The 19,417-nt window shown below is 33.9% G+C and overlaps 1 protein-coding gene across 1 annotated transcript in view; it reads right to left on the bottom strand.

Annotated features, from left to right (window-relative positions):
- LOC110991768 (apolipophorins) overlaps positions 1-18,551 on the bottom strand; it is a 35,153-nt gene extending 16,602 nt beyond the window's left edge. The window contains exons 1-30 of the mRNA XM_022257255.2: positions 18,396-18,551; positions 14,739-14,765; positions 13,848-14,044; positions 13,482-13,646; positions 13,256-13,405; positions 12,858-13,050; positions 12,559-12,722; positions 12,278-12,348; positions 11,517-11,682; positions 10,673-10,855; positions 10,245-10,397; positions 9,752-9,899; positions 8,864-8,984; positions 8,524-8,686; positions 8,172-8,366; positions 7,917-8,096; positions 7,290-7,827; positions 7,003-7,179; positions 6,574-6,920; positions 6,264-6,479; positions 5,847-5,967; positions 5,349-5,724; positions 4,748-4,976; positions 4,240-4,394; positions 3,576-3,735; positions 2,211-2,432; positions 1,570-1,742; positions 1,082-1,190; positions 810-966; positions 372-541 (exon numbers count right to left, since the gene is read on the bottom strand). Coding sequence (XP_022112947.2) covers positions 372-541; positions 810-966; positions 1,082-1,190; positions 1,570-1,742; positions 2,211-2,432; positions 3,576-3,735; positions 4,240-4,394; positions 4,748-4,976; positions 5,349-5,724; positions 5,847-5,967; positions 6,264-6,479; positions 6,574-6,920; positions 7,003-7,179; positions 7,290-7,827; positions 7,917-8,096; positions 8,172-8,366; positions 8,524-8,686; positions 8,864-8,984; positions 9,752-9,899; positions 10,245-10,397; positions 10,673-10,855; positions 11,517-11,682; positions 12,278-12,348; positions 12,559-12,722; positions 12,858-13,050; positions 13,256-13,405; positions 13,482-13,646; positions 13,848-14,044; positions 14,739-14,765; positions 18,396-18,468 — 5,499 coding nt within the window. The 5' untranslated portion in view covers positions 18,469-18,551. The remainder of the gene's footprint in view (positions 1-371; positions 542-809; positions 967-1,081; positions 1,191-1,569; positions 1,743-2,210; positions 2,433-3,575; positions 3,736-4,239; positions 4,395-4,747; positions 4,977-5,348; positions 5,725-5,846; positions 5,968-6,263; positions 6,480-6,573; positions 6,921-7,002; positions 7,180-7,289; positions 7,828-7,916; positions 8,097-8,171; positions 8,367-8,523; positions 8,687-8,863; positions 8,985-9,751; positions 9,900-10,244; positions 10,398-10,672; positions 10,856-11,516; positions 11,683-12,277; positions 12,349-12,558; positions 12,723-12,857; positions 13,051-13,255; positions 13,406-13,481; positions 13,647-13,847; positions 14,045-14,738; positions 14,766-18,395) is intronic.
- Positions 18,552-19,417: the final 866 nt, after the last annotated feature.

Below are 19,417 nucleotides of genomic sequence, written 5' to 3'. Positions count from 1 at the left end.
TAAAAATTGAAGTGTATTTTGTATGTACGTAATGTACGCTCTTCGGCGTGCGACCCATATCTATCTCCCTATTTTTTAATGTAATAGGAGATAATTGTGTAAGAGGCTCACCTAATGTTAAGTGATACTGCCGCCCATGGGCACATTGCCAGAAAGCTTGCAAGGGCCGGCCTTTTAAAAATTGGTTAGATCTTTTCTTGAAGGACTCTAAGGACTCGCTTTATTTTTCAACTGTTTCAAAAATTTAAAAAAATGTTTAAGGGAGTTACAATTTTTTTACTTAAAATAGTTCCCAAATCTTACACGTAATGCATATGTACTTAAAATAAATAAACGCATTTCCATTTTATTTTTATTATAAAAAAAATTACCTTGTTGTGCAAGTTGATTGAGAGCCTCTTAGCCTGTGCATTGTCGGGTGCGGCCGCGTCAATCACTAGTTTGTAGTCCCTTGGTGCGGCAATTCCTTGGATAGCCAAAGCCAACGTCTTGCCTTTGCCGTACTGAGCCTTGAAGTTAACATCGCCACCTTTTTCATCGCCTGAAAAGATAAGTAATATGTTTTATTCAGGATTAAAGATCTTATGAGAACATGTCATAAAATTTTCTATTATAAGACGTTTTATTATTTAATATATAAATTGTCGCGTCACAATATTCGTTCCTACACTCCTCCGAAACGGCTCGACCGATTCTTATCAATACATTAAATGCTTCTAATTTTACTCTTACTGCCAGTTCCAAAATCAAAGACCTTTAATCTATAGTTGTGTGGAGAATAAGTTAATTAAACATTAAATAAAGCTTACCTTGAAGTTCAGCCTTGTACCCAAAGTCCAAGACAACGGGGTCGTTGTGGGGCACAATGATTTTCAGTTTGTTGTTACCCGTTTTCTCGTTGAACTTGCCGCTGCCGTCAATCTTGTATAAGTCTCCGTTGATTTGGATCGACTCGATAATAGTTACCTAGACAAGTAATTTTTATTACATTAAAAAAACTATTTAAACAGTACATAACTTAAAAAAAAATCTTTTTTTCTTTGCACAAATGGGATGAAAACTTGGTTCTTAGGTCACTTACTTCGTTGTCCTTGCCTTCAGGTTGAAGGAAGAGGAAAGAAGACACCCATTTAACGTCGTGAGCCTTTTCTAATGGCAGTCTTACGGTCACCGAGAAGTCATTTAATAATCTGAAATAAAATTTAATATTCCATGTAATTAAAAAAATCATTTGATAAAATGATCATTTTTAAATCTAATAGGCAAGTAGGTGATCAGCCTCCAGTGCCTGACACACGTCGTTGACTTTTTGGGTCTAAGACATGTCGGTTTCCTCACGATGTTTTCCTTCAGCGTTCGAGCAAATGTTAAATGCGCACATAGAAAGAAAGTCCATAGGTGCACAGCCCGGGATCGAACCTACGACCTCAGATATGAGAGTCGCACGCTGAAGCCACTAGGCCAACACTATGTAATAAAGTCCATTTATATGAAGTAATATGATAGATGGTGCTAAGAAAATTATACTGCTTGAAAAAAAAATTTTTAGATTAGTAAACATTAACTCACTTCTTTTCTCCATGGTTGGGGAAGTGAGCAGCATATTTTCCAACAGCTTCCGCCGAGAGATCGTCCCCGTAACTGGTCTTTAAGTGGCAAGCGTATAAATCTGTTAAGTCCTTGTATGATGCACTTCCGTCGATCAAAATCTTCTTTGGAATCAAGCTGCCGGATACATCGAGCTGAAAATGATTTTTTTTATTTAAAATTCCAATACACCCGACACTAATTTCACAATAATTATATCTTGACTCGGTGCGGTAAGAGAACCGTAGAGCCATCGTACAGTAACGATCTTAATATTATACTGCTATATTATCATAACTGCTTTCTTTTTGCAGAAACTATCAGTAATCAGTAAGTAAATCATCAAAATATATCAAAGAAAAATACCTTAAAAATATTTTCCTTCAATCACTAGAATAAACATATCAGTTGTGTATCTAATAATTACAGAATATTGAGTGGAAGGTCTAGAAATATATTAATACACTTAATTTAGAGCACACACGCATAGTAAAAATATAACAATTGCATAAAATTATGAATGATTAATACAGAATATATAAATATAATACATACAGAACATACATAAATCATTATATCCCATACTAATCTAATTCCTAATACTAAAGAAGTATGGTTAGTACCTTGACTTTGACATCATTTTTGTCGCCGTTTGGCACATCTTTGTACAAGAAGTTGTTAACCATATTGCGTCCATCTGATAGGCGGATGTCCACGGAGCCTTCGTAGTCGAAACTCTTTTCAAAGTCAGTGTTAATGAGCCTGCCTTTGTACTCCACAGTAGACGCGGCACCTCCCTTCTTTGCAGCGTCAGAGAAGAATCCTTCCACGTTACCATTGTATACCTACAAATTATTTGGATTTAAAATTTCGATCGATATAAGAGTATATGTAAGAACGCACGGCTAAAAATATATTACAGCTAGCAGACTCCGCCAAGCGTTGCTGGGGCTAAGGTTTTTGTTATATTATATGAAAGGTAGATAGATAGCTTTGGTACGTCGGTACTTTTAACACAGCGCCATCTGTTAGAATTGTATCAAATAATAAACAAATAATTTGCAATAAAATAAAATTGCGACTATAATTAAAGATCTAAGCTAAATCCTATCTCTTAAGTTGGACCAGACTGCGTACGGTGTGCAAATTTGATTGAAATTGGTTTGGTAGTTTAGAAGTCCATCGCGGACAAACATGGTGGAAGTGACAGGAGATTTGTATATATTAAGATAAACGCCCATCTTCATTAAGTCCTTAATAGCAAAGAAAACTTCGTCTTTATAACTCTCGTAGCCAGTTGTATAAATGACAGACGGTCTAAAGCAGTAACCGAATAGACTGGTCCAAAAGTAATAAGGAACAATGGAAAACCAATAGATATGAGCCGACGGGATCGAGAGGAGAGCTTGAAGAAATTGGATAACAATGGCACAAAATAAAAGGGAAAGGTTGGAGGAAGCCTTCTCCCAGACAAGGGCCGTATTTATATTTATCAATAAGATGTGGAATGTGATTATTATTATAACTTTCGTATTAATTGTAAAAATGGCTTTATACAAGATAGTTTGCAGATTCTATATAGACGTTCAAGTAGTCGGTCGTGTATCGCTGGATTTAGAGTGAAGAAGTAATTGGTAAAAGACAATTAGGAGGTGGCGCTGGAAGTATTTCGTTTCGGAGGCTCAGTTTTAGATCGCAGATCCAGCGGAATGTGAGTCGTTTTATTTAATAGACTATAATATATACAATGCAAAATTAATCAAAATAACATAAAACACAGTATATTCTAACCCCTAATACTCTCCAAGTATACCCTCAAATCAGAGTACACTACCGCCATACGCTCACCAAATAGGTCGCTCTCCGGTGAAGAGAAACCCATTAAGCATCGAGAGTAATCGAGTTTTGTTTATTGAAAGCCAGTCTGATATATGTTTTTTAGTTTGTAAGAAATAAATATGTTTAAGATATATGCACAATTGTCTTACATTGTCCTTGGAGCTTACGTCCCGGTTTATCTTAAGAGTTAGGCAGCGTTCAGTAGGCAGCACCAACTCTACTTCTGTATTTCCCTTCGCCACGCCAATCAAATCACCGTTTTGATGGACATTCAGCTCTCCCTTCTTACCGTTGTACTCCAGTTGGTTCCTTGAAGTAAATAAAAGAAGATCTCTGTTTAAGTAGTTTCCATTGTTGGAAATAAAACCAGGAAAAGGTATATAAAATGTTGCGTCTATATGAAAGCTTCTATATCGAAGCTTTGTTAAGTTTTTTTCTGGCCTTTTATGTTCAATTTTCAATTACATTTAAGGAAATATCGATTATAAAAATAATAATTATTTATTTGCATTAGAATATGGTACAAACATGTTATGGTACAATATAAAGTTCGCATATTCTGCCACCATTATGGGTCATACCATTAGCTTAAATTATTTTATCACTACACCATCACATTATAAAATTTATTATTAGGTTATTAAAAAATATTTCACGCAACAAATCATGTATATGTAATAAAAAAAATCTCAAAAGTAGTACATAAAGTCGATTTTCAAAAACTCTAGGAAGTTCTTTGATATTTAAGAAGTTTTTTTTTCGTCATCATTTTTTTTTAATTATGAATTTTTAAATATTATGCATTGATCTTACTTGGATGCCACAGATTTTTCTGTCACTTTGTTGTTGGTGGCGAAATGTATTTTGTCATTGTTGTCCTTATCAAAGTTGAGGAACAACTCGACATTTGCACTGTATTCCGGTGCCTTTGACACGAACTTCACATCTGCTTTGATTTTACGTTGCGCCTAAAGTTCATATAGTAATATTAATATAAAATTCCACAATAAAGTACGTTCTAATCCAACGAAATTATTCTATGGAAATTTCTACGCATGTTTAGAAAAAAGAAATGAATTTGTATTTAAACCCTTAAAATTTATAAAAGAGCTGTGATCTGAATATAAACAAGAAATTCTCAAAAAACATTGCATTACACCATGTGCCACATGACATCTTAAGTAATTAATAATAATAAAATAAATTAAAAACAAATAATTGTGCTGTATCAGCAATTAAAAAAATAAAACCTCCGATCGAATCTCTTGATTATGATTGGTTGACTTCTGTGGCAAATACTTTAACACCCAGCGTTTCTTACCTGTTTGAATTCAATGATGAGTACTCCATTTCCTTTGCCCGAGTTGTCAGTGACTTTGAATTGGCCATTAGCGTTGATGGTGTTTTTGAGCAGCAATTTGAGTTGACCGTTAACATTGTCTCCGCGGTTGACCTTAGCTAGGAAGTCCACAATAGTGCCGTCCTTAGCGCGTGACAGCTTAGCGTGTCCGGAGTACAAACTGTCGTTCTCAATTATACCCACGTCGAAGCTGTGTGACAGTGTTATTTATGAGATAAGGTATTCGAAAAATAAAATTAATTTAATAAGTTTTAGTATTTTGTAGATGTTATTTAATAATTCCAACAATTTTTAAAGCTATTGCGTACATTTTATCGCGGGCTTTGAGCGCTACGACTGAATCAAGAAATTCCGTAGCGAAAATAAAAACCTAACACACGATGACGTAATGCGACCAATACGCGTTAGAGCGGGATAGAACGTATACTGCATCTCACTTCGTTTTGGCATCAAATTTAATTTGTACCTTCAGAGGATATTACTAAAAATATTTTGAAATAGGAGGTGAGCTTTTCATAAGTTGAACTTTAACTAGTCACATGTCATAAGATTATATACTCACTTGATTTCCTCCCTTAAGTTGCCACCAGACACTTTGAAATGTCCAATTGCACCAAGGTTCAAATCGTTAGGCTTGTTCCGGTGTGTAACAACTCCAGACAATTCATATTTGGCCATGTTTTTGATTTCAATGTAATTTTCCAAATTAGATTTGTCGGCAGAGACTATGTCGCGTTTTACAAACAGTTCTATGGATTGTTTGTCAACATTGAGGGACATTTTCACTTTGTAATCGCCAACTTTCTTGATCTCAGTGCGGGCGTCGACTTCGAAATCGAATTTGCGGTCGACGTAAGCTCCTTCAACATCCAAATTGAACTTTTTAGGATCGTATTCGAGGTCAAATTGTGCTTTAGCTGGTAGGGCATGGATTTCAACTGAAAAAGAAATCACAATTAAATTCTGAAAAAAATCTCACATAAATTCTGAAAAAAATCACAATTAAATTGTGAAAAAAATGCCGGAAGAATTAATATAGAGTTAAACAATCAATACTTACATTTGTTCTTTGTAATTACGTTTGTAGCATCAGCCCATTTGAGGAGTTGGTTGAAAGTGACCCTGTTCTGTTGGTTACGGAGATCGCCACCGTAGTATAGGTCAATGTCATTGTGAATGAGCTAAAATATATAATTAATATTTTAGCGATTTCAACAATTTATAGAAGTAATAAAAAAAAACTACATGTAAAGACCGCAAAAATAATGTTTGTATTGCAAGTAAATATGTAATCTAAACACAGAGCGTGTCTAAAATGGTTCTGCAACAAAATTATTAATATTTTGTTTTTTTTTATTATATGTGAAGGAGGTTAACAAAAATGAAAATGTCTCGCAGGCCCAAATGTGCCTAAAGAAGTTTCACTTAAATAAAAGTAACATAATGTTAAAATTCAATAATAATAGTTCAAACTCACAGATTTGGCGTTCTCAAAATGTCCAATGATCTTGAAGTTAACGAAGGGGTTAAGGGTGTTCTGGAACTCGATCTTTGCGTCGCTGCCTTTGAGAGAACCACTTAGTAACATATTGTGCTGGCCTTTCTTGGCCTTCAGGTCCATCTCCAACAACTTGGGCTCTTGGCTGAAGTGACCTTCCATGCTCACTGGCTCGTTGGAGTTAGGTATAATGACCTGGTTTCAAAGATAATTTTTAAAGTAGAATATAATTTAAAAGTATGGAACGTCAAAAAATTAGTTTATTATAGAATCGTCAGAATAAGATTACCTTAATGCCTTCCAGAGTGTATCTGACAGCTGGACCATTGGTTTCCTGGATCAACTGTCCGTCAACCTTCAGGTTTTGCTTTCCATTCTTGTCAGGCAATTCATATTCCAAAATTGGCTTCCAGGTCCTCCTCCTGTCATTGCCAGATGCGGTGAAACCGGCTCTTGCGTAGTATTGCATGTCATCCATCTTGGCTTGCACCAAAAGGGCTTGTTCGTTCGATTTTGTCAGTAGAGAAATTTCTCCGTATAGGTTTTTGATTGGAGATTCCAGGGATAGTTTTATGCTCTTCTCTTCTGGGTTACTAACCAGGTCACCGTTGATTTGTGTGCGACGATTTTGTGAACCTAAGAAGATAAGATAAGCATAGATTGATTAATAAATATGCCAGTAGAAGAAGACAGGATGAAAAGAGGAAGTATATAATACCTTCAGCGTCAAACAAGAGTTCGACACCGTATTTGCCGTTCTGCATGTCATTTCTGATGGCGCCCTTGATGTGGTATCCTCGAAGATCGTTCTTCTCTAACGCAACACGGATTTTCGATGGACCGACTACTGGGTACTTCGCTAAGAATTTTGAGATGGATTGTTGGGCTTCAGTACCTGGAAAAGAAAATCATGTAATATTTCAAAAATAAGTTCAATTGTTTATTTAAATTTAATATGAAGAATTTCGAGAGTGGATAAATACATCTTTTTAAAACCACACTTACCAGAGAAGGTGAAGGGAACAGAGAATTCTCCACACAGGGTAAGACCAAGAACACCAGACAGTTGATCGAAACATCCAGAATATTCCTTTTTGTCAGCGTCCACTTTGAGGGCTGTCTGCTTCTCGAGTTGACCTTTCTCCGCAGAGAAGAAAACCAGCTCATTTGAAGCCGTCAGAATTTCTTGTTTGTCAATTGGCAAACCAAGTTGGAGATCGAATCCTTGTCCGTTCTCAATGACCTTAGCGATCACGTGACCGCCAGTGGAGGAATGCAGGTTTACGATTCCCTTGATACCGGCATTCACCAAGTTGGCATCGACCATCATGACCATGGATACCTCAATGTCAGTGCTGGGAACGACCTTGATGTCCACTTTGGCATTTTGTGGAGAACGGAGGATTTGCTTAAGATCAATGTTGGTGGAGAGATCCACGCGTCCAGTGGCTGATCCGATAACATCCAATTTGAGTGGAAGACCAGTTGAGGTGGGGTAAGCCAGTTCGGCGTCCAGGAATAACATGTGAGCGCGGACTTCTTGCTGTAAGGTAAATGTGGTATTTTAGACGATAACGATTTGTATTAAAAATAAAAAATAACAACAGAGAACTATAAAACAAATAAAATAACCTGGAAATGCTTGACTTTTTCAACTCCCTCGTTGAAGATTTTCAGGATCTGATCGAGACCTTTGTTAAAGTCGAAGCCTTTGTCATCTCCGAGTGACAGGAAAATTGCATCAGTTCCGAATAATTTTAGGTACACGTCCAAATCTAACTCATTGTTGTAGGAAGTAGATTCTGCTTTTAACTGAAAAAAATATAAAAGATTTTTTCTAAATACTCAACGTCATTATGAGAATTCTGTAATTCAAAGAATACATACGTTCTTATCGAAGTTATCAATTTCACTCTTGACAGATCGGCGCCCGCGCATGTTGCCGTCCACCTTGTTGAACGCTTCTTCAGCGCGTTTGTACAAGTTATCATAGACTTCTTGCGGCTTTTGTGTTCTAAGGAAACCACGGGGTCCCACGAAATGTTCCACCACACGATCCAAGTTTCCTTGGCGACCACCGATCTGTAAAAAAAAAAACTTTCTGTTACAACCGAAAAAAGTATAGTGCTCTAAGGAGTTTTTCTGGTAGACACATTAAATCAAAGTATGGGTGATTAGACTACGAACTAACTATTAAAAACTAAAAAAACTATCTTTCTTATAAAATAGCCTTAATTACCTCAAACACATTGACATTGTGCCCGAATACTTCAGCAGTCAGGTTGAAAGTAGCAGATCTCGGGAGGAAAGAGTCCTGTGAATAGATCACGGTCTGCTCTAAGTTACCACCAGCACCAAGGGCGTCCACGTTGTAAGAAAACTCGCGGTAGAATGAGTATTTTCTGTAACGTAATAAATTATATATTATATAAAACAAAAGAGCATCAACTTTAAAATAAGGTGCACGTAACAAATCAACGTACGCAGGGCAAAGTTTTTCGGAGGAATTCATTCGATAAGTCTGTAATAAAATATTTTGACATGACAAATGTTAAATATATAATATAAATAATAAATACCTGTCGTCGATATTGAAGTGGCTGGGGGTAGAGATCAGTCCATAGTGCTGCCTAGCGAGCTGCTTGTCAGGGTTAGCCGAGGCGCGGATGTGTCGCAGGGATGTTGTGATGAAACGACCCACTGCGTAAGACGATTTTTTTTAATATTTCAAAAAATATATCTAAAAATCTTGATATAATTTCATACCGAGTGTTTTGGTTTTGCTTGTTTTATTTTTTGTTTTGTGTTTTTAACTTTTTAATTCCTATTCCATTTTGTAATCTAATATAAGTCTAATGTTTTCACTTCTTGTACATATTTATACGTTATATAACACTGATTATTTCCTACTGATATTATAGACGCGAAAGTTTGTAAGAATGACCCTTTCACTTAAAACCAACTGAATGGATTTTTATGAAACTTTACAATATTATAGCTTATACATCAGAATAACACATAGGCCACACATAGGCCACACATATGTATGATGAAAATGTTTGTCATAAATAGTCCTCCTCAGATCCTCTTCACATATATCTATCTCTCATATGTGTAAGCCATTATAGCCAATATAGTGAAACAATAAACATTTATAATTTATTTCAAATGCACATTTGGTAGTAATAAATTGATTTCTAAATGAAAATAGATACTTGTATCGCTGCCGGATAAAGTATATAAAATATGCTTTTCATGCTACATCATCTGGACAACCATTATTTTATCCTGCGCAGACAAAATCGCCGGTACCAGCTATTAATATATAAATAAATAAGAGATTGAATAAACTGTGTTCTGTGGTTATGAATACTGATTTTTTAAATTAATTATTAACCGTTTCAAGTGATGCATTTCCATCACTTAGGTCAACATTAGAAGCTGTATAATACACGACATTTATTTACCTTGATGTACTGGTTCAGAGTCCAACAGAGTCTTGATCTCATTAGCGGACTTGGCACAAGGACACGAAATTACCGCGAGGTAAGCCTTGATACGGATTTCTGAATCCAGCTGTCTGTTCTTCAAAATATCCAGTCCAGTTTTCTTCACCTAAAGAGAGAATAACTTTAGAATGCTATAAATTAATTTATAATTTTCAAAGGCTTCTATAACATATTAGGGAGCGTTCAAGTATTACGTTACTCCCCCCCCCCCCCCCCCCCATAAAACGTTTTTCTGTACCCAATAGTAAAACGTGACTCATTAATCCTAAAAGTTGCCATTTAAGTGGTGTAATGTATCGGAAAGTCGAAAATAATACGCATAATTCAATCTCCGCCCTGCATCGTAACATTCCAACCCTCCCCCATCCAAAATTCGTTACGTAATACTGAAACGCTCCCTCACCCAATATTTTTAATTTGAGATGCCACAGGCTTAGCTTTAAGGACCTACCTTAGCAGCACAGGGGTCAGCCTGGAAGGCTTCAAGGGCAGCGACCTTAACGCGAGCCTTAACGCCATTGTCATTGGCGCAATGGACAAGTTTGTCGATCAGACTGTCATCAAGATGCCTGACGTTACGGATACCCTTAAGCACCGCTACCACCTGAAAATATCATGGTTAGCTTAATACGCTGAGCGATGAATTGTGTCATATTTTACCCACTTCAAAAATAGGAGTTATCAGTTTAACAGTATGTGATACTTGTTTGTCTATACATTTCTCATAAGTAAAACTCATATGAAGATGATCCTCGATCCAAATATGGAACATGACTAGTTTCATCAAAATAGGTATCTGTAAGGATATCGACAAAATTTCTTAAGAGAAATTCGTTTTTTATCAAAACTTTTAAATGAGTAATAAATCTTCAAACTTACATTGTCTTCATCTACTTTAGTCTTGGGCTTGCAGTTTTGCAACTTCGAGGCAAACTTCTTGCTGAGGGTGGTAATTCCTTCAACTTTCGAGTTGTGGCAGTCATGGGAGCGGCAGTATACACCGGCTAGGGCTCCAACCCCGAGATAGAGCTCCTTTGGCACATCTGGAAGATCGAGAAGTCCCTGGAAAAAGATTGAAGGTCATTAAAATGAAAATCTAAATAACTTTACATTACGGCAATTTTTTTTAAAACTGTACCAACCAGTAAAGCATTGAATGATAATTGAATTTACCTTCATCCGAATTACAAGACAAAGCCAGTGTAAGACTCAAAAAAAAAAAAAACATGTGCAATTCACACATGGTAGAAGTGAAACCTTCAAAAACATTTTTTTTATTATTAATCATATATAAATTAATCATTTTCCATTATCTAAATGTGTGTGTTCTTTTAAAACAGTATATTTTAATGATAAATTTTAATTTATAAGTTTAATATAAATTTTTAATTTGGGAAAAACTAAAACATCGAAAGTTTGAAATTCGATCAAATGAAAAAGCGGCAGTAAAGAGAGGCTGTATAATGCCTGCTATCTCATTTTCTCCCACGTTAAATCATATGATGAATTGATGTTTCTGTCTCTCTTTACCGCTGCATCCGGTTTGAAATCACGACGATTCGAAAGAAGTTTATCTATCTCATTTTCTCCCACGTTAAATCATATGAATTAATGTTTCTGTCTCTTTTTACTGTCGCTTTTTCGTTGCATCCGGTTTGAAATCACAACGATTCTAAAGAAGTTTCACTTCAAAAAAAAAACATTAGTCAAAAGTTTTACTTACAGTAGCGGCCTTAACGGTATCGCTGTCAACATGTCTGGCATTCGCGAGTGAGAGGAACACCAATTTCTCTTCTAGTTTGGACAACTGTTTGTTCTTAAGGACTTGTACCGAAGCTTCGATGCTGGGACCAGTACCGGCGCGTAGCAGACCGTCCAGGAATACACGCCTGTTATTAAATCTTATTTAGAATCCTTTATAAGTTCAAGTATTACAGAATCACTATAGGGGAGAGAGGGGTGTCTTTTTTTTTCTTATTTGGTGATTACGTCAATAGTAAGTATGTATTTACTTTTACACACACATTGTCTATTCTTTAAAACGAAATGCATTTTCGAGGATTCCTACGAAAAAATCATATGTTTCTGTACTATAATTTTTAGAGTTTTGGTTTACTTTTGCCGACAAGAGGATGGTAGGGAACGGAGGATAAATAATAGTATATATGCTTATGTAATACTTGAACAGACCCTGGCGTGGTAACTATAGCAATTCTTCTGACACATAAATAAAATAAAAAGCTATATATACATATATCTATATATAGAGATACCGTAGCAGTGATCTCACACCCTTAGACCACGTAAAACTCTACATTCAAGTAAGGATCGCAATCGCTATCGCTATTATGAGTTACGTACTACCGGTGCTGGGTGATTTGATTCATCTAATTTCAATTGAAAATATGAAAACACTTTAAAATATTAATTTCATGATCCTCTAAGATACCTAAGTGATGCCACGTAACAAAAAAAATAACTTACTTCTCCAAATTGTTGCCTTTAACTTGTCCATATACCTTCATGAGGTCATCTTTGGTTGTTACTCTTATAATCTGCAAGTTATTAAATTATGTTAATAAAAAAAAATTAAATCAGATTAGTAAAAACCTGCGCCAATTATGAAAAAAATATTATGCCATAATAACTACAATGTAAGTTGAATATAGAATGTTCCTGAAAGCATAATATATATATATATATATTATGCTTTCAGGAACATATATATATATATATATATATAATACATTTAAATCACACATTACCCTGACTAGCTGGGCGAAAATTCCGGCAGACTTAGATCCAGCTTCATTACTAAGGTGTTTACAGGCCTCTTTGATGGCGGTCAGTACATTTTGTGGGCTGCTGTGGTCTCCATGACCTTGGTGAGGGTTCTCAAAAATGATAGTTCGGCTGACAGGGCAGTTGGCTGTAAGAATTTAAAAAATAATTCAATTTAATATAAAAATTTGTTTATAAAAATATTTTCCTATAAATTATGGATTTATAAAACAAGATTAATGTTAACAATATAAAACACAATAAGATTTATAAAGATAATTACCTCCATTGCCACCACCACCCTTGGTTCCAGAGAGGGTCAGCTTGGTATGAACAGCTGCCCGTGCTCCATTCTCTCCAGCAGAGAATGGCCTGTATACATACTCCTCAGTAGCAGCAACTTTCTCAGGCACACCCTTGTTCACTTTGGTCTCCACACTTAAAGTGGATTGGAGGATTTGAGTGTTCTTGATTTGCTGTGAGAAATGAAAATAATTTAAGGAAAACATTATATTAACATTTATAAAGTTTACACAATTACTAAAATATTATATTAATTATTAAATTTTCCAACTTTTCTATTTCATCTTTGTCCTATCAAGTATATTGAATAATTATTAAAGAATAAGGACATTGCCTTCTAAACACATGATTATTATTTTATTTCAAAATAATACTTACAGCAGTTGGGTTGTAGATGGCTGTGATCAGATCATTCTTGCCTTGCTCTCGGAGAGCACACCTTGAAAGGTCTCTTCTGCGGTGAAGCAATACTGAGCTGCCTTCCTCTGATGAAGACACATCCGTTGGGCATACACCAAATACATCAACCTAAAAATGTTAAATATTATTTCAAAAAACCATACAATGATTAGGATATAATTGAATACAGTGAAGCTTGTATTACCTGTGTGGAAGGCTTCTGTTCAGTCTGCAGCAATGAAATAATGGCCCTCTTGATGTTAAGTGAGGCCCGGGTGTCACCATCCTCTGCACAGATTTCAGCTCCCAATTTCCCATCTTGCAGGTTAAAGCGCACTGCCTTATCTATACCTGATGGTGCCTGGTATTTCTGAAATGGAATTAAAATTACAGATATTAAATATTCTTTGTTATTTTAAATAATATATAATGAAATGAAAAATATTTAATGTTTTCTGAAAAACTAATTCTCTGAAAACATTAAACACATCCTTGACTGTGATTGCTTTGAAGCATAAGAAATACAAGGGTATGTAAGTTATATAATAAATTCGCGTTTATGTCATCTTACCTTGCCATTGGGTCCAGATATAGCCAAAGAGTTGACCTTCAGCGAATGAGCGCAGTTACCCAAAGCAGTTACAGAAACTTGCCCAAATATTTTTACATTAGTCTCTTGCTTCTCAGCTCCGGTCAGATAAACTGATACGGTGCCTTCGACTCCGTAGGTGTATGTATGTCCATTTAAGAAGGTTTCTGATGATGCAGCTAGAAAGTTTTTGAAAAATGATTAAAAATTGTTATCATAATCGTAATTGGTGAACATCAAAATAAGTTTATCTATAAGTTTAATTTATATGTTTGTTAAAATCAGCTTTTTGTTGAATGATACCGATTCGAATAATATTATTGTTATTTATATCCAATAGCATTTATCTTTTTTGTGGTGACATTGACAACTACATCTCTGGTCTTATGCGCCATTATTTAAAATTTGAATAGCAAGTGGACTGTCTATTATTAATAACTAATGAGTAGGTAATCTAAGCCGGTGAAAGTCTAAGTCGGTAGACAATTTGGTCCCATTGATCCTATTGTCCCATCCTAATAAGATTAAAAAGTCAAAGACTAAACTAAACAACTAAAAACTAAACTTATTCCAATAATATATTATTTAGGTTTCATATTAAGGTATTTATATAATATCAATATGAATACAAAAAAAAATATTTCACTTAGAACTTTTAGAAAGGTTTTTATGAAGAGAAGTTGGAGAAATATATAAAAAATGCAAAATTTAGATTTATGTTTTTAATCAAGAAAAGCAAAGTCTCTATAAGTGATTACTAAACTGGTAGGCTAAATAAAAAAACATAATAGGGCGAAACTAAGTTCGCGGGAGCAGCTTGTACTCATTAAAAATCTGTTAGACTAAATGATATAGCTAATAATAAATACTTACATCCTTTGCAGGCTACTGAACATTTATCTGAAACAGAAATTGTATTTGTTCAGTTAAGTATCAAGAGAGAGTAAGAATTAGACACAGTTAAGTAGTTGATTGAATTATTTTCTAAATATCAACCAAAAATTTGTGCACGTGTAACTGATATCCCTAATATTGATGATGCCAATTATTATTGTTCAAACCTCAATATGCCATATTAATTATTTTAGCAAGTTATAAAAAAAATCATTTATAAAACACACATGTTTATTTCGTTAGAGCTCACTCATGTAGTTCCAATTAATCAAACTTAATTTTCCACAATAAAATCAATCGGCAAACTGTAAGGTCCGATTTTCCAAGTTTGCTAGGTTTATCGCAGGTCAACGCTGATAAGTTAAACAACAAATAACAATGTTAGTTCCGTTAAAGGTCCTTTGGGGTCAGGTTATTAATAAATGACTAATGCCCTTGTCAAATGTGAACTTAATAGATTAGGTAACAAATTTTCCTAACGCTCTTCTTGACGCAACGATAACCGTAAAAATAATATTAATTTGTCTGTAAAGGTATCAGATGCCGTTGCTATCATTGTCGATACTGGTTTTCCAAACCTGTCAATTGTATAGAACTTGTATAATAAAATTTCCTGTTAAGTAAAATAATAACTATTCGGTTTTTGCCTAATCCTAATGTGATGCAAATGCGGTGTTTATTTATTTGTTTACATATCTTATGTATTGCCTTTTCATACATATATATATATGCATTATAAATTATGAAGTAAACTAATTACAATAAAACGATTGTGTTCTCTAAGTTTCCTTACTTTTTTTAGCTTTTATCATACCAAAAAACACAATGGGACGTTTTTCAAAAATTTAAGATCATAATAACTTTAATCGGCAAATAATAATCAGGCTACAGTAAAGTCGAGAAGCTGGGGTCAGCGAAGCCCGAATGGGGTCCAATCTCGTCTGGACGACAAATTGGGTAATTGAACCAAACTGCGCCATATATCGCACAACTACTCAATACATCAAATTACATTATTTCTACTTGTGTTAGCCTGGGCGACTTCAGATTTCTTTATAGTAAAGATCTGGAGGCTATACATTTTTAAGGTTCTTAGGGATGGGATGGAAATTCTTTGCTAAAGTAGAACATTTTAGTAATTTACTTATTATTTTGCGTCAAAATTTTATTTTTATAGAGCCAGAAGACCGACAGAATCTCTAGAATCTATTGAGATGAGTTGGTGCTTGAAATGGGAACTTTCCCATGACCACTACCCACATTTTCGCTCATAGCCTGATTGCAACTACGGGCAAAAAAATAATATGTTATAATTTTCGCTAACTTTTACGGATATGATACCTATGACAAAACATAGAAAGAGACTATACATGATAAAGATAAAACATCGAGCTTTTGATGTTTTACGGCACCGTTTTAAATTATCTCCTTAATTGTTTTGTATAATGGTGCACATTAAAAACATACCTATATATATTCAAGATCACGTCTAAGTAACAATTATAAGTAATTTATACAAAGTAATTCAAACAGAAGCTTTAGAAGATTTTAATTTTTATGTTCTAATTTTATTAAGCATTATAAATATTACCGCATTTTATGCTACTAAGCGAATGCCTAAAAGGAGCATAATTATTTTGTATGTATTAATATGTATTGTATAGAAGAATAATATTTATTGTGTGTATACATGTACTTAGGTGCCCCGCACGGATGTGCCAGTTTAGGTTATTGATTGACAAATTAGCTGATTGTCGACATCGTAAAACAACGTGGGAATGCACTCATAATTCAATACAAAATAACAAAGAAAATATAAACTAATATATAAACACAATATAATATTTTCTTTTATATCTTAAATAGAAAGTGAGTGGAGGAAGCGGCACTTTTGCCCAACAATGTAAGCAGAGGAAAATAGGCAATTGTAAATTCTAAATAAAAGTAAGTTGCCTGAGATTTATAAAATAACAGGAAATCTATATTTTTTACCATACCTAAAACATCAGAATAGGTAAGGTTTTTGTGCGACTATAGACAACCCGTTAAGAAACTATCAATATCAGTGAAAATGGCCTGCCTCCTTACTCAGCCCATCTTCAGGCTTCGTTTCTTACAAACAAAAGCTGTGAGCAAACGGTGAAATTTCTCTTTAGACGATCTTCTTTAGATGCAATTTTATCTCAAAACTTCTACTAAATTATTTAATGTCATTTTCTATGATAAGAAAAACAATCCTTGACAATGACTATTCAAAGATGTCTCCGGCTATCAATTGACCTTACTTATCAATAATTACGTTAAAATAACATTACCTTTTGTTTGGTTATCGCACTCAAAATTATTATAATTAACTTGTGACATTTAATTTCTCATTACATATTTTTTTAGTAATGTGATCATTGCAGATTTAATTGCTCGTACTTAACGCTACCTTACCTCATAGATTCTTTTAAAAATTAAAATACATATGAGACGTAGATAAGACCATAGCATATACGCGCAAAATCATTAGAAAAATAAAGTAACTTTATGAAATAAGGCTTACCAAAATACCTGAAGAAGAGAAATTTGAACTTTTTTTGTTCGTTTGCAAGCTAAAGCTTTAAAAATAAATATATTATCCTCAATCGACTTTTTCCTGTTAGATAAAAACATGTTTTCAAATTCTTGCAATTTCGTCAATAACTTATTTTATCAAACAAAAACATTCCTCATTATGGAAGAGTTCATTTTAAATAAACAAAGTCTTTCATTAACTTCACAAACAACTAATTATTATAATCAGCAAAGATGACCTATGACTACTTCGGCTTTTTATGTTATTATGACCCTTCATTTATTGTAAGACAGTTGAAAATTGCTTTTTCTTGGACGTGACATTGATAATACAATCAAAGGTTAAAGTTTCCTTTATCTACAAACTGCGAATTATTATCGGAGTTAGCAACAGTGTTTCTCCACGGGATCAAACATAGATAGTAAGATGAAAGGGTAATGAAGGCACCGTAAGTATTGATGGAATGATTTTCGAAACTCTATGAAGTTTCTATTTTGCTTATGATACACAAATTCCAAATTGAAGAGGCAGATTAGAAGAATGAAGTGATTAGAACATTTGGTGGGTTCATTTTTAAAATTTGATAAAAATCCTATATACCTATCTATAACGAAATAAATTTTCTACATAAATAAATAAAAAATAATTCGATTATTTTTGTTGTAATAAAATGATGTCAAAAAACATATAACTCTGAGTTGTTGTTTGTTTTCTCTAATAATTGATTTTAAAAAAAAGAATGAGATTAGTAACTTAAACTACAATAATTAGAAATCTTGAACTAATTATAAACTATTTGTTATTTTAATTGAAGTTTTTTTTATTAGTAGTACTTTTTTAAGTACGAAACAGATAAAAACACTGTTCTATTAAATTCCATTGTATACGTTAGTAAAATTGTATCTTACTTGAAAAATTAAACCGACTGTATTAAGATCTTTGTATCTTGTGTGTGTGCGTATTTCTTTCAGTATGCATGCGATCTTAACAAATCTTAACAGATCTTGCAATTTTACAATGTAATTGATTAACACTCCTATTTTAGCCTTGTAAATAAAAATATAAAAAATACATACCACTAAGCGCCGGACTCCACAAAATCGATAGCAATAATACAACACTAAAAATGCTTAAACTATTAGTCCCCATATTGTGGGACAGTATCACTGTTATCAGTCTCTAAAAACGTGCGCCTTCGAACGCGACGCAACGGCAAATGCAGAAAAAGCTCCCCCTCCACTCCTTATATAGACGCAGGACTAATTCAAATTACGAATACACTGAACTAAAATTAATTGTTTATTTAGGCGGTGACAAAGGTCATTGGTGATTAGAATCACAGTTATAATTCTATAGTATTTAACACTATAGAATTATCTGTCCTTAACGAAGGCTCCAGTAAATTAGGTCTCTACGCGCAATTACGGAACAGTTAACTAATCTCATAGATGATCGGTCTAAGATTCATCTCAAAAGATCTTGTGAGGAACAATTTTATACTTAAGTAAAAATGTATTTAAACACTACAGATACTTTCATAGTTTCTGACTGGAGACTATACATTTTCTTCTGGGTTATTTCCTATATAGCATGAAGATTAGCACAGAAAGAAGATTGAATTGTAGAAACTTGAATTGAGGGCTATTTCCTGATTTCACAGAAAGTTTATGTAACCACATAGTACATTAAGCCTTCTAGTTGCCATTTTATATAAAAAATATAGTGAAGTCATTACAATTACTATTAACCATTGATTGATTATTCTGTCTATTTATCACTTTCTATACGTATGCACGAACGGGAAAAGCGTTGGTATTTAGTTTTAAAATCATTATCACTTGGGTTATCAACTTGAAAAAGTTTAAGGTTACAACCTATTAGAAGATAAAACTGTTAAATGAGTTAAATTTGCAATATTACTTCAATCATTTAAATCCCTTTTACTCGACGAAAACGGATGCAATTTGTTATCTTTGCAAAATCAGTTTGCTAAATATATTAAAACAAATCTGAAATAAACTATTATTTCTGTCAGTTAAAATAAATTAAATTAGTAAAATTACGTCATAAATATTATACAACAGATATAATAGGCGCT

The sequence above is a fragment of the Pieris rapae genome, chromosome 13 (assembly GCF_905147795.1).
Source record: "Pieris rapae chromosome 13, ilPieRapa1.1, whole genome shotgun sequence".
Lineage (NCBI taxonomy): Eukaryota > Metazoa > Arthropoda > Insecta > Lepidoptera > Pieridae > Pieris > Pieris rapae.
This window is presented reverse-complemented; position numbering and strand designations above follow the sequence as displayed.